The 19,975-nt window shown below is 40.3% G+C and overlaps 1 protein-coding gene across 1 annotated transcript in view; it reads right to left on the reverse strand.

Moving 5' to 3' along the window:
- LOC126277971 (trypsin-4-like) overlaps positions 1–14,483 on the reverse strand; it is a 30,086-nt gene extending 15,603 nt beyond the window's left edge. Inside the window, exon 1 of the mRNA XM_049977665.1 lies at positions 14,424–14,483. Coding sequence (XP_049833622.1) covers positions 14,424–14,463 — 40 coding nt within the window. The 5' untranslated portion in view covers positions 14,464–14,483. The remainder of the gene's footprint in view (positions 1–14,423) is intronic.
- Between the last annotated feature and the right edge of the window lie 5,492 nt (positions 14,484–19,975).

Consider the following 19,975-nt stretch of genomic DNA (forward strand, 5'->3'; position numbering starts at 1 on the left):
AGCAGCGCAAGTGCTTCTCCAGCTTGGCTCTAGCGCGCCGCAAGTCATAGTCAGCGCAGTTGGGGACACATGGATAAACTGCTGAAGTTATCTCTGAAATATCGTGGGAGCTCTTGCAGCCTCCGAATGCAAACGTATTAAAACAATACATACTTAACGCCACATTAATCACAAAAAATGTTTCGTCTGATCATCTATAGGCAGTTGAAAGTAGGCGTCAGATTACAAAAAAAAAGTCCTCCGCGGCCACTTCAACCAACTATTTCTCCAGCCTTTCGTCCTAAAAGAGGATACAAATTGCATCTTGAGCATTAACTGCGGACTTAAAATCACTAGAAATTTGAAGTGAACCGTCAAATATATTATGGGCATAGCCCGTTGGTTAGACACCCTGAGTATATAACACCCGCTCTTTGCAATCTATCTCGTTCTGCGTTAAATTACTCACGCATGACGAAAGGCACTTACGCGCTATAGAAAACTTAGGCACTGCCGATTGCTTTAAAAATACGTAGGCTTGGAACCCTGTAGCACAGTCTAACGTAGGTTCAAACAGCTGCAATCCCGCGTCCGGCCATACTGATTTAGGTTTTCCGTGATTTCCCTAGATCACTTCAGGCAAATGCCGGGATGGTTCCTTCGAAAGGGCACGGCCGACATCCTTCCCCCTCCTTCCATAATCCGAGCTTGTGCTCCGTCTCTAATGACCTCGTTGTCGACGGGACGTTAAACACTAATCTCCTCCTCCTCAAACAGCTGCGTAAAACTTGCACGCAACCTATCAAGTTTCGTGTGTTGGACTGAAGTTGAAGCTAGATTTACGTGATCCTGAATTTGAAAACCAAACAGCGCAGAAGCGTCTAAACCAAAACAGCTGGTTGTCGTCCAAGAGTTGACTGATAACAAGCTGAGTGGCCGAGCGACATTTTTACACTTTATACTCCACACGATCTAGGCCCGCAGTGGATCGACTGGCCATTGTGCATCACCACTTTCTGCTATGGGGAACCAATCCGCCGGTATGTGTATCCTCATTAGTCAGACACACAGATGCTCCTGTATCCAACTGTAAATCCACCTTCACCCCACTAATGGCGAATTGTGACATGACACGTTGCATCCCGCCTGATGCTGCCACGGGCACCAGCACGATAGCATGTAGCATGCTGACAGTCGATGTTGTTGACGCACACGGCCGAAAGAGACACTTGGCCCGGTTTCCGGGATGCAAAACAAGTGACGTCACAGTAATGGCTGTGACGCCACTGCTGCTGCAGACCGCAACCGTGGCTTGTAGCGCCTCGTGTACCCACACGCTGAGGCTGTCGTATGTGACCCAAGGAGGTTTCTTAAACACACCCATGTAGCTCGAGTGACATTAAGGAGGTTTATCTCCGACGTTGTCTCCCTATCGATACTCGAGCTAGACAGAGAATTCGAATCACGTAGGATACTAAAATACTGATTTTGCATAGAAGAGCATGCTTCATACCCATATTTTGCGGCATCCTACCAATATTATGAGGCATACGGCGATCTGTATTGATGTTATGTTGAGAGATGCGGGAAAATGTGACACAGGAAACGTAGCTTCTCCTCAGACTGTCGCTGGAGCAGGGCAGTAGAAAGCTGGTTGGACGGGCTGCACCCTATTGGCTGTACTCTATTGGCACTATAGTCAGCCAACCAACAAGCAAACATAGCTCTCCCTAACTGGAGCTACAGTCGGGTGTACTCAGCACTGCGATTGCTCACAGCTCTGATGTGTCCCTCAAAATGTCGTTCCAAACACCAGTTAAATAAGTCACAGCGAATATTCGTGCCTTCTGAGAACTTTCCTGTTGTGCGGCGCTTAAATCATTTACGTCATATGAAATTGTTGATATTTAATTGCCTAGCGGTATTCTCTGGATTTTAGTTCTAATAAATGTCGTGTTTATAAACAGAATTCCCACTACTATAGAAAAGTCGTCCGGCCATAGATACTTAGCCACAGATAATCAGAGTTATCCACACAGCGCTGAGTGGGATGCTAATTGCTCTATAATTTTCACAGTTGTTTCTCTGACTATATTTAAAAATTTGTATCACCTCTGAAATTTTCCAGTAGTTCGCTGTTTTACCCTATGTTAGTAGTGGCTTTTCATAAACTCCTAAGCTCTTGATATTCATACAGCTGTTGCTTCTTTTCCTTGAAAGCTTTCTTTGATTTCCGTTTGGAAAACCCATGTATATACATGGGTGATTCCACTACCCCTACCTCCAGCTTTTTTTGCAAAGTGCAATGCCTTCGAAAACCAAGCATGAGATTTTTATATTATCTCACTTTCTAAACTACTAATCCTACGGAAAAAACGATCAGAATCTTCTTGTAGGAAATTTAATGTTCAAAAATAGTAGGAAATGCTTTCCCTGAAGGCCTCGGTTTTCAAGTTATTCAAGAAAACGCGTTTGAAGATTCCTTCCGCTAGTTTTTCTCGAATTACTCGAAAACTAGGTCCCTAGAGGAACATATCCTAGTACAAAACTTAACTTCATTAAATTTCCCACAGAAGGGTCCAGATCACTTTCTCCGCAGGACTAATAATTTGTGTGTAGAGAGAGAGAGAGAGAGAGAGAGAATATGAAAGTATTGTGAGTGGTATTTGACGCGGCGTGCGGCGTAAAACCCATAGGCAGGGACACCTGAATCAGGGCGTAGCCGCGCAGACTGAGACGCCTTGCAACGGGTCGCGCGGCTTCCCCACGGCGGAGGTTCGAGTCCTCCCTCGGGCATGGGTGTGTGTGCTGTCCTTAGCGTAAGTTAGTTTAAGTTAAATTAAGTATTGTGTGAACCTATGGACCGATGACCTCAGCAGGTTGGTCTCATAGCAACTTACTACAAATTTACTGAAAATAAGGATGTATGGGGTGTTGGCGCAGACGCTTTTATGTGTGTTACCTTAACATGTCCACACATCAGCGATGACGATGTTTAGTTTGTGGGGAGCTCAGGTGCGCAGTCATCGGCTCCCGTACAAAGTCACAATTTTTAGACAGTCCTATATACGCACTGTCAAGGATGATGATGAGGAAGTGATGAGGACAACACAAACACCCAATCCCCGGGCAGAGAAAATCCCCCACCCGGCCAGCAATCGAACCCGGGACCCCGTGATCGAGAGGCAGCTACGCTAGCCACAAGACCACGAGCCACGGACACACGTCAGCGAGTTGGTTGTTTTTCTCTGCCCTGAATATTCTTTCGACGAACATGTCAAAGGCTTCACAACTTGATGCTTCATGCACGTTCATACTGCACCTATGTTGATTATGCTTGTCAGTACCGTATAGGCTAAACATTTTGTGACCAGTCATCCGTGACCTGCTGTCCAGGGGAAAATAAACCTGTGTGGCTTGCCTCTACCACATGTGCTTGGATGTACTAACCAACCTAAAAATGTAGACTCCTACACTCCAAATGTAGACTCTTACACGCAAATGTTGTAAATACTTACGTAACGTTGTTAGTACACGGTCCTGAGTCGCAAGTATAAATATCTGCAATTATACCTGTACGCTCTGTAAAATGGTTGTTCGGAGATTCGGGTTACAAACTTCTAGCACTTGTAGAGAGAAATGAGTACACGACATTTTGGATAGGAATCCGTTTCCAAAACATTCCTTTATCAACTAAGTGTATTCGTTTGTAGTAACAATTAAATATTACCTGTTTACATTATTTCAAAACAGAAAATAACCCTACTTACTGTACGCACAGAACAATAGTTATGCATTACAATAGCCTGAATAGCGGCTCGATGTGGCTACCATCAAAGTTACTACAGACATTGTATCTACGAACATGTTCCGATACACACTACCCACCCTACCTGGTGCCTCTTCACTTTCTAATGCGGCGGCCAGAACTGGTGCCAGAACATCTTCCTCTGTCTTTGCAGGAGTTTCGTTTGCATACTACCCCATAAGAAGTAGTCCAAAGGAGTCGAATCCGGTGGCAGCCACACAGTTGGACCACCTCGGCCTATCCACCTTTCACCATATCGCGTGTCGAAGATGTCTCCGAAACGCATATGAGAAGTGAGGCGTGGCACCATCATGCTGAAACCCCATTTCCTGTCGGACATTCAGTGACACAGCTTCCAAGAACGAGTCGAATACGTTTTGTAGGGAGAAGAAGTATGCAGGACTATTTAGTTTGAATGGAAGAAGATATGGACCAATCACATGTCCCTCCAGATCTCACAACAAGGCAGACGTCAAGTGAAATCAGGTGACCGTCTGACGTAGTACACGTCATTCTGTCTACCCCACTGTATACCAGAACAAGCAACTCTGAGACTTTTCTCCTTCTCTCAGCAGGCGTGGACGCGTTACACATCTGAAATGAAATCGTTGTAGGGATATGGGTTCCTATTTATATATTGTGTATTCACTTCTCTCTATAAGTCGAAGAAGTTTTTAAGGGATATTTCCGAACACTGTAGGGATCCAAAATTTCATCAAAATGAAATATTTGTTGATGCAGGTAAATCAATTAAAGAGTTATTAATAATTTCAATTAAAGGATGTCTTAATCGTAAGGGTTTATTCATTAGTGAATAATCTTATTTTACGAATAGCCTGTATACCCTATTATGCACACTTCTACATCCTTGTGTTTCTGATCTAGCAACTCTTGCTTTGCCACTTCTACCAATGGTACGTTTTAGATGTTCCCTTTTTCTTGTTTAATTGCTAAATTTCGCCAACAGGGTTAAAATTAGATTTATTAAGGAATACAGTATATTAACATGACGATGGCACAACTGAAATATATAATGAATATCAGTGGAACAGCGTTGAGTATCTACATATCTGGTGAGGTAACAAGAAGTAACAGAAATAATAGTTCAGACGCTTCAACCACATTGTATTAGATTTTATCAGTAAGTAGTTTATCTAAAGGTCAGTCCCCTAGAATTGATAGAAACGACAAATGACAGCTGAAGTACAATAATGCAATAATGGAGAGCCGTGGAGCTGCGTTCTGAAGACTTCCATAATTTTTAACATTTTGGATATTAATTTCATTTCTGCCCTGAAGGGAATGCACTATTATGAATTAACAAGAGAAATTCAGGATGATTGCAGAAATAATTTCAGCAAAGCAATCGCGAAGGAACAGGTAGGAAAACTTAAGACCTGTGATTTGATTGTCTGATGATAATTAAAGCAATACCTTGAAACAAGCTTCAACATCAAATGTCATCTTATGTGTAAATCATGTGGCACATGGATAATACGATCAGATCTAATTACCTGAAGAGAAAACGCTAAGATAATTTAGTGAATTCAAAAAATAATCGTTAAGAAAGAAACGTTGATGGAAATTATTGTAACAATACCTGTGTATTCATTAATGATACTCTCTTAGATAGTGGAAGCAAAGATAGTGCAATTTAAGCATGTTAAAGACACCGATAAATGAAACGATATTTGACAGAAAAGATATACGTGTGGTTTCATAGGAGCGCTGTATAAGAGGATAAGTGAAGAATAATACCATAATTGCAAATAATGTGGGAGAATATCTTAAGGCATTGAAAGAGATACAAATTGCCATTAAGTGGTCTACAGTAACACTACATCTTAAAAATATCTGTTTTTTCTCTGAATTTGATATTTTTCTGAGGAATTGTACAGAATCTGATACTTCTCAAGTAAATATATTGAAACACCCCCAACACCAAAACACATGAAGTAATTTATAGCCATTCTCCTTCTAATTGGTTTCTCTGGATGTTTTGTAAATGATCGATGTTGGAACAGTCCATCATATTAATGCCACCGCATGAAGGTGTAACAGTGTCTCCTGAAAAGTATGAGGATCTGGTGAGAGATTTCGCCTGAAGCTATGCAGCCCACATAACATACATGTCTTGCATTTCTTCCTTCCAGACAATTTTCAGCCACATTGTGCAGGGGCAATGAGGACGCCCCTGCACCGTTTTCGATGGGAAGTGTTTGACCACCACAACACTGCCTTTAATTGGCTGCCTACGTGGTTCATCTCTACTCACATGAACCGCTGGCTATGAAGACAAAATTCTGACACGAACAACGAAAGGCAGACCAGCGTAGAGAATTGGTAGAAAGCATACATGGCTGCTCTCTGTGACGAGGAAAGTTTGTTCAACGTCACAACAAATGTCTAAGTCGGAGCAGCAACTATTTAGACAGGTAGCTGCAAGGTGTGGCTAATTGCTTCAAATTAAAAAAAATTGATTTTCACAGTGGTTGTCATTTTGCGACCGATCGAACTTTACTTTCCGAACAGTCCTTGTACCATTGTGGCAATCTGAGTGTAGGCTAAAAGCGAGTACGCACCCTCAGTCATATTATTTGACTAGTGAATTAGTTATGTACACGTGTACATCACACATTTTAAACTTACCAAGTGTTCACGAAACTCGCACGTGTACTGCATTCTTGACAGTTTTGTACGAGGTGTAAGAATATCATCGAGACAAAAATGTTTCCACTATAAAACATGAGTGACTTTTGCTTGATATAATTCCAAGGACAAAGAGAGAGCTAGAACAGATTTACAAGGACTAATACTATGAACAATGAAAACAAGCTAACAGAGTTTGCCACACACAATTAATTAAGAATAATAAAGTCATTTATTAACCATCATGACTTCCAACAATTTTCATGGGCACCTCGAGGTACAGCTTCAATATCAGACTACAATCTTGCAAATAAAAGTCATGTTTAAGAACAAAAGGCACAAGAGTCTACAGAAGCTTGTGTCTATCCTCAGATCACTAGTTAGTAAGAAGTGATAATATGCTTTTAAAGAGATGGAAGAGTTCACACATAAACAGCCAGTTGGATATAAGAACTTGTAACTTCAAACTACTCCAAGAATATTGACTCCAACTGTTATATCTAAACAGATTAAATAAGAAGTGTTCAATCAAAACAGTTAGTAATAATATAAATGAAATATGGAATGTTATTGAAGGAAGTACATGCAAGCAGCTACTGAACCATTAAAAACGAAGAAAAAGAAAAATTGTAAAAGAAAGCTAACGAAATCAAATGAACATGGTAACAAACTAAAAAAAGAAAAAAACGAAACGCTATCTAAAAATTTTGTCATTACCTAAAGTAAGAATTACAGAAAGGATTGTAAAAGAAAAATCAGCTTTAGTAAAAAGAGAAATTCGAAAAATGAAACGAGAAAGTTCGGATCGATATGTAGGTGGAGTTGAGCGTGATATTCATGGAAGACAAAACAAAACATACAGAATTATGAAGCACTTGAATATACATGAGCGAGGTACTTAACAACTAAATATATATGCGAAAAGGAATGGCTACGTATTGAAATGTTTTTGGACTCGCAGAAATAAACACCAATACCAGTGACTAGGTAAGTCTTACAATAATGGGAAAACTCCAAAAAGTGATTCCAGAAACAAATGTTGCCGCGTGGAGATTGACTGCGCTTGTGATCAACTATATCGTAGACTTAAATTTTATAAAAGTTTGCTGACTGAGTAAATATGTGGCACACGAATGAAATGAAGCTTAGATATGCCGTATTTCCAAGAAAGGAGACAAATCAAAACTCCTAAACTACTGAGAAATAAGTGTGCTAAATTCATGTTACAAAGCAAACACTATAATTATAAACAAAAGATTAGTCAATAGTGCAGACACGAATCTTAGACGTAGAATATGATTTTAGAAAGTTTATGTCATGCTCTGATTGTATTTTCACAGTCACACATGTACATGAGAATAAAAGGTATTTCAAATTAAACACTGTATTATGTTTTCGACTTTTATGAAAAGGCGTTTTACAAGGTAAAATGGAAAATGCTATGGAAATCATTAAAGGAAATGAGAGCGCCAACGCATCTGATTAAACAATTTCAGTCCATATACAAAAATAATAAAACAACGATCTCTACACTAAGGAATGGGACAGAACCTGCCTTTACTAATTAAGTAGTAAGAGAGGGCAGGCAGTATTTTTATACTGACGGTATTATTCATAAATAGTGGATTATATTGAATATCACATTAAGAAGTGATAACTTTAATATCATGATGCCGCTATTTGCGGATGATCAGCTTAAAACAGAAGAATCTGAAGAAAAGGTTCAAATTGCAGTACATAAGTAGAGTCAAATCCCAGATAATACAGAATGGGAGTATCGACAGAGAGAACAAATGTGATGGCGTTTAAAGCCTTGGAACTCACAAGAACCAAGATTGTTATAGCTGGACAAGTAAGAGAGTTTACACGTCTAGGGTGCAACTTTAAATATCCTTCAGTATTGTGTAAAGCTATAAATATCCAGACCCCCTTTGGGTGAAATGTTTCAATTACTGATCTATTTCACAAAGCTGTTTTGATTATTAATCACACTGCTCAGGTTAACGATAGCTGTAACAATAAGTCATGTGCTAGCCTTTTATTACCTAGGCCAACATTACAATGTGTACAGAAAATAAAAAACGCACTGATAAAGGTGAATCCTAGTCGAAAAGATTATCTATAATTTTTTATGCAAAGGAATATATACGGGGCTACTGGTACTTCTCTACAGCTGGGAAATGAAAGTTTCGAGGCACAGCAAATTTAGTAATATACACACCACTCACAGCATGTGAGGAACTAAGAAATACCTAGAACCTGTACTCGACCACCAGTATTCTACAACGGATTCCAAGAGACGTACTTACAACGCTGATCCAGATTCCAACTGTCAGATCAGACCATCAGGTCGCAGTCTTCAAACAGGGACTGTGGTTCTGCTGCGTCTAGTAAGCACAGTGTGTCACTCCCACACAGAACTGTGTTCCTCTAAGTAAGTGACTACTACTACAAGATCGGACCAACAGGGGGAGCTCTAGGTGAACTACAGAACTGATCGACGCCAGCATCAATTCCATCTGCCACCGGCTCAGCTCTTCCATTGAAAGACAATATAACAAACAGTCCGCCTCTCTCATCGCAAGAAGAAGCTTGGCAGGGACAAGCACTTGGTACCGTCCTGTGTCGTAATGGTTGCACAATAACTTTCCACAACAGATACGGAAGACGCGCGTACTCTATAGGTGGTTGCAGGTTTCTAATGGAAGAATTGGGTGCATTTGAGGACATGACCCTGACATGACATTCTATATGAAAGGAGGGATACCGGTGGAGATCAAAACAGAACGAAGAAATTATAAAATTATAGCTAAACTTTGGTCTCAATTTAGCAAGGGGCTGTAGCCGCAGCTGTCTCTGTCGTAACGTTGAACAATTGCAATACTTGGTTGTGGGCCTTCTTCTTGCTGTGCCAACGATAGCTGTTGCTGAAGCTAGCACCGATCTGTGCTGTATGTCGCCCAGAGTCTATTGTAACGTTGCAAAAACTTACTGTCACAAAGAGCTAATATAATGTAATGGTTTTCAAAACGGATACTGCAAAAACTGATATTTCCAGCAAAACTGACCACTGACTAGCCACTCTTCGTGTTTGTTCTCAAATAATTAGTACGAGTTCAAGAAATTCCCCTTTTGCGAAAACCGCTCTCGCTTTTTTCCACACGTTATCTTCTGCATCCACACTAACCCTCTTCAAGGCATCGTTTGGTGCGCAGCAGAAGATATCTGTTACTACTAGTAGTCTTTTCCTCTTCTGTTCCAGCTCACAAATAGAGCGAGTAAAAAACAGCCAACTATAACCCTCCGTACGAGCCATAATTTCTCTTATCTTATCTTTGTGATCCTTACGCGTAATGTACGTTGAAGGCAGCAATAACGTTTCACGAAAGGAACGTCGTCCTTCGTCGTCCTTCGTCGTCCTTCGTCGTCCTTCGTCGTCCTTCGTCGTCCTTCGTCGTCCTTCGTCGTCCTTCGTCGTCCTTCGTCTAGGGATACCGACGAGTTCACGAAACATATCCGAAACACTCGGGAGTTGATCGAACGTACAGGAAACTGGTCTATCAGCCCGGCTCTAAACTGCTTCTATGTCTTCCTTTAATCCGATGTGGTTGGAATCTCAAAGACTTGAACAGTACTCAGGAATGGGCAGTACTGCAGCTCTATTAGCGCTCTCTTTTGAACATTTTCCTAAAACTGTCCTAATAAACCGAAGTCGACCATTCGCCTTTCCTACTGCTGTCCTTTTAACCCGGAGAGGATGTGGTACGGTCAATTTCACCCTGCTCATTTTGTTGCGCAGCTGCACTCTGTCGAAGTTCTCAGTAGTTGTAATTTTTGTACTCCCCTTCCTAATGCTTGCACGCACTCTGTCGGCTGCCGTCCGTGAAGGAGATAAACGAGTGCAATAAGAGGTGTAAGTTCACAAACATCCTGTCGACCCCTGTTCACGAGTCTGGGTATTTTGACATTGGTCTCTCAGTATATGTATATTCCTTACTGTCATTTCTTGTCAACAATATTAGCTTATTCCCAAGAATAAGCAACTTTTACTCGGTTAATACCCGGCATAAATCAAACTTGCATTTGGATCAGACTTCCTTGTGCAAAAAGGTGTGCAATACACTGCTGCATCCATTTTCAATATGCTACCAGTCGAATTAAAAAATCTTTGCAATATCCATGCGCTTTCAAATCGAAACTGAGTCACTCCTTCTATTCTGTCGAGGAGTTCATAAACAGTTATTTTTATCTGTTATTACTTTTATGTTGTAATTTTATGGCCGGCCAGTCTGGCCGAGCGGTTCTAGGCCCTTCAGTCTGTCGCAGGTTCGAATCCTACCTCTGGCATGAATGTATGACCTTAGATGTTAAGTACCAGAGTGCTCAGAGCCATTTGAAGCATTTTTTTTTTTTTTTTTTTTTTTTGTAATCTCATATACTGACGAGTTTCATGACCTTGGAGATTTGCTCCTCAATTTCGTCCTACGGTACGTGATGTGTAAATAAATAAATAAATATTTTTGCCCTTTCCACAACCGCGAAATAGTATTTCTGTGCCAGTATTTCTGAGCATATATGTCGTTGGTTGGTGGAATTGTCAGACAGTGAAAACGACTTTACGATAGATGGCAGTGAAATTGAAGACTGTGTAAGTGAGCGCAGTGGCAGTATTGATGATATACCACTAATGAGCTATAAATACTGCTCACAAAACTACGTTACCAGAATTAATCGAGCGATCGGAGAAACAGGTACGCAGTTCATTTTATTTTGGTAATGATGGATCCAAGTGGTGCAAAAATCCACCTCGACAACAAGTTCGGACTCGTTCAGGAAATATCATCACGCACGTACCTGGCATGAATTTAATGGCAAGATTAACAAAGGCAGAGCTTGAATGCTACAGGCTATTATGCAATGAAAATATGCTTAGTATTATCTTGAAATACACAAACTTGCAAATTGCAGAAAGGAAAGGAGCTTGATAGTAGTCGTTGCAAATCACAATTTTATGAAGGAAATTACCATGAGCAAGCCGAAGGCTTAAATAGGCTTGTTGTACGGTGCTGGATTTTACCAATCTGATGACACAACACCGTTGACCTTTGGACTTCATACGGAACAGGCGTTGAAATATTTCGGCTGCAATGACGGGGCAACGTTTTCATTTCCTTCAAAGTTGCCTTCGTGTTGACGATAAATCCATACGTGAAGAAAGAAAACAGCTGGACAACTTAGCATCAATAAGTCAGATATTTTAAATATCCGTTGAAAGCTTCATAAAAGCCTATGTGCTCGGAGAATATACAACCATAGATGAAATTATGCTTGCATTCAGAGGCAGATGCAAATTTAGACACTATTTTACATCAAAACCTGTCGATGATGGCATAAAAATATTTGCCTTGGTTGACGGAAAGAATTTCTATATCTTCAACCTCGAAATATATGCTGGAAAGCAGCAGAGGGACCGTTTTCACTGAGTAATAAACCATTTGATGTGGTGAACTGGCAGGTGCAACCAATTTAAAAAACGAGCCGTAATGCGACTTTTGATAACTGGTTTACGAGCTATGAACTAGTGTGACACCAGCTGAAAGAATACAGACTAACTTCTGTGGCATCAGTGCGCAAGAACAAGAGGCAAGTCCCTCCTGAATTTTGGAAAACTGGCGGTAGAGAAATCTACTCTTACACTTGTTTCTCATGTACTAAAGAAAAACAAGGTTGTTTTGCTCATGCCTAGTCTTCACTACAATGCTGAAATTGATGAATCGGCAGGAGATAATAAGAAACCAGAGATAAACACATTTTATAGTTATACGAAAGCTGGAGCTGACGTTGAAGATGAACTGTCAGAGATTTATGATGTAGGCCGCAACTCAAAGAAATGGCTTCAGACTCTCTTCTGCGCAGTACTGAATATGGACAGCATAAATGTTGCTATTTTTTAACGCTGAAATAACAAGAAAAACCAAAAGCGTGATAATTTCATAAAAACACTAGGCCGTATGCTCGTCAGTGAACACTTGAGTGCACGACAAGATATACCTCAATTTCCATGCACTTTGCGTAAGACAATAAGATAATTTAGTAGAGAATCTTTACAAGAATCGACTGCCAGATTCCAAGGTGTAAGAAAAAGTTGTCAGGAGTGTCCCTACACTAGACGTAGTAAGACACTTCACGTTTGTGAAGGTTGTCATAAGTACATTTGTCAAGAACACATTGTTCCATTCTGCCAACAATGTGCTATGGCAAGACATGATTAGCGCATTATGTAAGAAATTTATTGTTCATTTTGTGTTCGAAGAAGATTTATCTCGTAGATACGTAGCATGGTAATGTATGGTTTTGTAGATTTTAAGAAATATGTAATGTTAAGAGCTGTTAAAAAGATTATTATTTAGACTTTATGTAAAAATTGCGTAATATAGCATTTGAGCGCTTTCTATCAAAATCTTTTAACTAGTAAATCGTTCATGAATTTACTTCCCATCTTTTGTTAAAAAGTGCCAATAAATACTTGAAAAATGTGAATGAAACCATCCAGGTTAAACGCTGGCCCTAAATATTTAATGACGTGACTATGTCGGTAACTTACTGCTGCAGCTATTTGTGAACATAGGCCTAGTAGTAGGTGCAGATGAACGGACTCCGCCATCCTACGTATTCGAAGGGCATTCGATGGTGCACACCACTGTCGACTACTAGCGAGGATACGATCGTACGGAGTATCTTCACTGGTGCGTGACTTTCTCACAGATATTGGGGGGAATAGATTCCATAGTCTTACACTGGGCAGCGATAGTGTCACAGAAACTAATATCAGTGGTGTCCCAAGCAATCTTGATGATAGTAGTCAGTAATATTACGTCTAAGGAAGTCTCTTTGTTGGACGTTGGAACAGAATTTCCACTTCACTTAATGAATCGCAACGCTCTTAAAATGAAGATAAATGTACGATGACGAACTTAACGAAGAGACGCAATGGCATCCGATAACAAGATTTGTGGCAAGTTTCTGTAGCCTATACGATTTGTTTGGATCAAGAAATTAATATTACGGAAGGCGAATGGAAAACTAGGATATGTGAAGAGGTTTCTGAGAATGTGTAATGTATGAGCTAACGAGAGAGCATACATGACAAGCGCGCCTAATTAAATACCACAGCTATGGCGTCTGTTTACTTTATCCTGTAGAATTCACAGGAAATAATGTTTGACTTCAGAGATGCTATAATACGATACAACAAGACATGTTAATGAGAGTATCTGGAGGTATTGCCCTCGTGCTCCCTTGTTGAGTAAATTTAAAGAAAAGTTACTCTAAAGACGACTGGGAAACAGCTCTGCTACCTCCATCGCATATTCCGCTTATGAATCAAGACACTGTGACTGGAATTTGCCACAAAAAATAGATTAAGCTAATGGACTTATATCCGTCATGAATACCATATACAAAAGTAACCGAAACGCAGATTTTATAATTAGCGCTGTCAAATACCCGGTAATGTTTGCGGAAAATGACTGCGGTAGTGGAGGACGACTCTCGCACATCCCTATCTTCTAATTTCATCGCTACACTACTAAATGTTGACTGTGGCAACACATACTTGTCATCTAACCTAGGAAAACTGCAGACCTTAATTTCTATGTAATCCATTCTCTTTTTCATTTGCCTGTAACTTATCCGCAATCACTAATCTGTTCCTCTTATTTTCACGTCTTTTCTTCAGAATAAATTGGGTCGGCACTAATGAGGCACAATGGACACATCGCCACACATTTACAGATTTATTACTTACAGTCAAATCAATTCAGGAAATATGTAGCATTAGTAATATAAGCTCGAGTCCTGACAAGCTCATGTGTTCTTCTATAGGTACATAACTGAGAGATATTCGCTACTTTATCATGGAATTCACGGTATTTCATATTTGCAGAGGATATCACAAGAGAAAAATTTCTTCATAAGCGCAACTCACCAACAGCGATGATGAGAAGTATGCCGTAGATACGAGCCATTGTAGCTTGGAGCTCCAGCGTTCGTTCTCCCTTCTGCTGCAGGTTGGACGTGCTGTATTTATTGCAGAAGAGGTGCTGCGTACACCTGTCCTATACATATCCAGAGAACCTCACGATCTGTTTCGAAAGTGTACTAAAATGTTTCTAGAGACGGACTGTCACTTCATGTCGTGCCGTTTTTATCGTTTGCTCAGTTTTTCCTTGTTCAGTGCGTGTAACATTTCTCGTATTCGCATTGTAGCAATTCTTTTTTTTCGTCCTTTTGGTTCATCATAGTCTATAGACTGGTGCAGTAACTAAGCAGCGCTTTAAAAAAGAAGCCGTTAATTATGTACACACGTTATTTTGGATACATTAGTAAACATTACTCCAAGATAACGTCTTTCCTAAGGATCTGAACATGACGAACCTGTTGTTTCTCAATTTCTGTAGCATATCTATCTTAGGAGTTTAACATGCGTCACGACATGCGAGAGAGATATTTGCTTTAGGCGTAGCAACATTGTCATGAATGCATCGGCGCTAATAACAGTTCACGGGATGTAAATAACATGATGTTTCACAAATAACGAAGATTCATATAATTTCAGGAAAAGCGGCCATTTGCAACAAGAAGCGTAATATTTCCATTGGAATAGTAAATGAAGTCGAAGGGAAACTGAGCTGGAATAGCGGTAGCAGTTGGTACATAATTCGGAATGCAAACACAGTGTCATACATAAAATCTCATCTTCCTCGGTGCCCAAAGATTAAATCCGCAACTGTAGTTCTTCCTAGGGAATGCACCCACCTTCTGTTCTTCGTCCTACAAGAAAGAACTAAGCATAACATAGGCATCTCACCACATGTCAAGTTTGTAGATGCTCAAAGAACAGCTTGCAGCTCTTATCTTGTATCCATACTAAATTATCGCGAACAGAGATTTCTCCCATTGCACAGCACTAAATGTTCGTAGAGACACCTGCAGGCTAGTTAATACTGCTCATTAGTTACTACTGTGTATAACATCTGCACATGTTATGAACATCAGTTTCTTTTCCTGATTCGACACTTCCATCGTAGATGTAAAAGAAAAAAAAAAAAAAAACACTGAAGCAGCATTTCGTTGACATCTGTAGTCAGGTAATCTCGTCGGACACAGGATTTCCGATTCTTGAATTTTTCGTTAGTCGCTTTGACTAAACGCCGAAATAGTCCATGAAAGTGATCAGTCCACCCGTTTGAGCCTCTGGACTATCAGCGTAATTCGAAACGAAGACATCCACATTAATACTAACCACTGCCAGCCAACTATTCATAAAATATATTAGCGACGAAGCAGAGGACATGCACTACGAGTAAGTCAAGGAAAAAAATTTGTTTGCCTCAGCGGTTTCCCTTCATCATGAAGTTACCAGCTACCACGATGCTCCAAAACATTCTGTTTGATTACGTGCACACATTTGCACGTCGTATCCACTATCAGGTCCAAGTCCAAAAGGGAGATCGTCAATGAAATACAAAACTTAGAGCTGAAAGCGCGTTTATTACGGACACCATCGTACTGAGGGAACACAACAAACTTCCGGACGGAGAATATTGCTGTTTATACAAACATCGAATAAACCAGTGTATAGAAACATTAAAAATATAACCAATATCGAGAACCTTATAGAAATAATAAATACTGAACACTGGTAACAGGATTTAAACTGAAGTTCCCCAGCATACCCGCCAGCGACACTAGCCGCTACACCACAATGCAGTGAATGTAAATCGCTACAAAATAATGTAAACGTAAACGACGCTATAAGTTTTTCATTGAACAGCTTTGTCCATCCGCATGAACTACATGAAAAAAAGTTATTGTAGTCAAGTGGTTTGGCAAGCTATTTCAGTTTTCATGAGATTCACCTATTTTATGAAGATCAGTGTAGTCGAATATCGAGACAGCATGTGGACAGTGTAAAATTACTGAAGTGAGCGGTTTAGAATTTGAGGTACGCTAAGCATGACTGTTAAGAATTTCAGAAAATATAAAAACTACACCGCGAGAGGGTGCGACAATTCAGCCTTAGATATCTCATTTGCAAGGAGAAAGATTCAATTTAGATTTAAAGGCGGCCGCAGTGGCCGAGCGGTTCTAGGTGCTTCAATCTGGAACCCCCGCGACCGCTACGATCGCAAGTTCGAATCCTGCCTCGGCCATGGATGTGTGTGGTATCCTTAGGCTAGTTAGGTTTAAGTAGTTCTAAGTTCTAGAGGAGTGATGAGCTCGGATTTTAAGTGTCATAGTGGTCAGAGCCATTTGAACCATTTAGATTTAAAATATTCCTTCTCTCCTTAAATCACAAGACGGGAATGCCGAGAGAATTCCTCCGAAAATGTCACTGTCAATGATTTCATCCACAACGGGTATGAGATCTTGGTTATAAGAATCAATGTAAAAATGCTGACTCACCTAACTATTTAGAGTGTAAAAACGATAGAATTTTAGCGTAACGAATGTCAGACCTTCAGAATAAATGTACAAGAAACTTCTAAGAGTGACTAATATAAAATAAAAGAAGGATAATTAAAATAATAAAACAACGTGGCTACTTCCCTTGCAGCCGTGTCTTCTTGACGGTGATGTGGATGAACATCTTAAACCGTATATTACCCTTGGGACGCATGTGTCCAACGATATGTTATCAGAGAACTGCTGAATGTTATTTCCATGTACCAATGTCCCACTGGTAAAGGGGAGGCTACTAATGGTGTGCAGAATTCTTACAGTTACAAATTGTACCTGTAGGTTGTGCTGTTGTCAAGTTTCATTATTAATCGTCATCTCCTAATTGTCATAGTGAATCAGTTCAAATCTGCAGATATGCAACCCAATTTCCAGATTCACTAAGTTGGCTGCCTTCGAGCCTTCACAGAAACATCGCGCCAACGACTTGCACCTACGAATTGACAAGTGCCACATCACCAAGTAAGCACATATTGAGTGCCTGATTTACGAACTTGGAGACATGCTTTGTTCACTGATTGTCTGTTTTCAGTGTGTCTTGTGGATTTTACACTGTCGTTTCCTGAATCCCTAGAGATACGTATGAATACCCTTGTTTGTGCTACCATGCGCTCCCCCACCCTTCCCCCCTTGGAAAACGGAATGGTGGAAAACATTCCTTTCATATAGTTACTTCTGACTAAGACCTGAATGAAAATAAACATATATTGATGTGTTTGAAATAGAATTGGTAGTCAAAGACTTAATGTACTTGCCAGTGAACCGCTGAAAAGCAGTAATAATTTTCATAAAGTTTATGAGGGTCTAACTACATAATGTGAACTCTGAATACAAAGAAATTTTAGGACAATGAATGTGTTTCGAGGATGAAGATTTTAGTGTAAGAATAATCAGAATAGTCTCGATAAAAACTTTATTATATACATATTTATGTCGGCCAGTAAATTAAAATTTTTTCTGCCAGTCTACGTTTGAAGTAAATATACTTATTAACTACTTTTCCTAGATGCTTAAAACTTTGTGCACACATTTATGACACTGTTATATAAAAAGTAGACTACAACCAGATGATTTCAAACAATAGTTCTTATTCTATAAATAAATAAATTATACAATCAAAATTAAGTTAATTCTTTTATAAATAATAAGGGTATATTTTTCCTCCTGGTGATAGTAAGCTGGTGTTCGTAGTCTACTTTTCTCCAAATGGTAGCCTGGATGCTTTTAGCAGGATACTCGATTCAGCTACGTCCCATAATCTCTCAATGAAAGACTAAACCCGGTTACGCGAAAGTAAGAAGAAATAATAGACTAGCAAGTGTTTCATTCACTATCGGCGGAACGTACAGGCAGTCTGGTGAAGTGAATCTGAACTCTTTCTCCAGGACCTTCTTCCATCAACTACGTCGACATCCCACACGAAGCAGAAATAATTGAGAAAACACAGTTTTCATCTGGCAATAGCTGTTCCTTATTATTTCATACTGATTAGTTTCGGACAATGTTGCTCATCTACAGATCATTTCTAGTAATTGCATAATATAGCCCCTCGTAGTGTAATGTTATACAACACGCTTTGTAACGTTAAAAAAGATTCTGGCATACGTAACACACTGCCAGACAAAAAGAATGACGCATCGAGTGAAGGGGCGGGGGGGGGGGGGGGAGGTCAACCGAGATCAAACTTCATGGAAAATGGGCGTATTTGATGTTATTCCAGTTATAACAAAATCGACTCATATTTACAAAGAAATAGGCATTACTAGCTCACACCCCTCTAAATTGGATGCATGCACTGATTTGGCTGGGAAGAGACTCACAAAGTCGTTGTGTCCTATTCTGGCCGAAAAATGTTGTAACTCAAAAATGCTGTAACTGGTCTTTGATCTCATTTATACTGGCAATATGACCGCACATTCTATCGGGATTTGGGGAAGTTGCTAGCCGCGGAAGTAGCTCAACATCGAGCAAACAGTTCATAGAGTCATGTGCCACTTGTGGCCGAGTATTGTCCTGTAAAAATTGTTGCTCGCAGCAATACCGTCGCGTAAGTGTTGAAACGTGTTGTCCATGACAAGCTGTTATACCGAGTAATTTCTCTCAGTCACTACCACCCGTGCGGTGAAGTCATCCCTGATATCGATTATTACCGCCGTTTCCAAAAACAGCGGATAAATGGAACATCTCCCCAGATCACCTCCATACTTGTCGATGATTACCGCCGTTTCCAAAAACAGCGGATAAATGGAACATCTCCCCAGATCACCTCCATACTTGTTGACGGTTGTCATCTGTGGCAGTGTAAAATCGTTGAACACAATGTGGCACCATGCATCAATTGTCCATACTTCGCAGTCTCTCTAAGCGCAGACGTTTGGGTTGTTGTGTCAATGGCAGCCTCCGTATGGGTCGGTAATTCCCATTTCCGACTGCAACCACACTCCGACCAGTGGTGTTGGATGGCATAGAATGTTGGAGGGAATAATCCATAACTTGTTTCCGGATTGCAGGTGCAGATGTGAAGGAGCTATGACGAGCTTGTTTCACAGTACGGTGATCCTCTGCTTTTGTCAGATGTGGTCGACCAGTACCTAGACGACAGTTATGCCAACCCTCACTTTCCCATGCAGTCCACCATCGTACCACTTCACAGCCGAACGCCCAGATAATCTGGATGTTACAAGATTCGTCCAGCTGGCCAGATGGATAACCACACTGAAGCCCTCTTGAAACTTTGCCAGATACTGATAACACTATCTCACACGAGTATGCAGCATCTCTGTATCCTTCACAGTGGTTACTCAACGTCTGTTGCTGTTCTCAGATGTTGTGCACCCTACCTGGCTTGGTAATAACAATGACCATGAACAGCACTTATGAACTCTCTTGGCCGTTCTATCTTTTCCAGAGAATTGCAAGTCCAGTCATTTACACACTCATTGATGATGTGTACATATAGGAAGTTTCATTGACATCCCACCAAGTGTTCTATGTCTTACACTTGTTTGGTCAGGCAGC

The sequence above is a fragment of the Schistocerca gregaria genome, chromosome 1 (assembly GCF_023897955.1).
Source record: "Schistocerca gregaria isolate iqSchGreg1 chromosome 1, iqSchGreg1.2, whole genome shotgun sequence".
NCBI classification, from domain to species: Eukaryota; Metazoa; Arthropoda; class Insecta; order Orthoptera; family Acrididae; genus Schistocerca; species Schistocerca gregaria.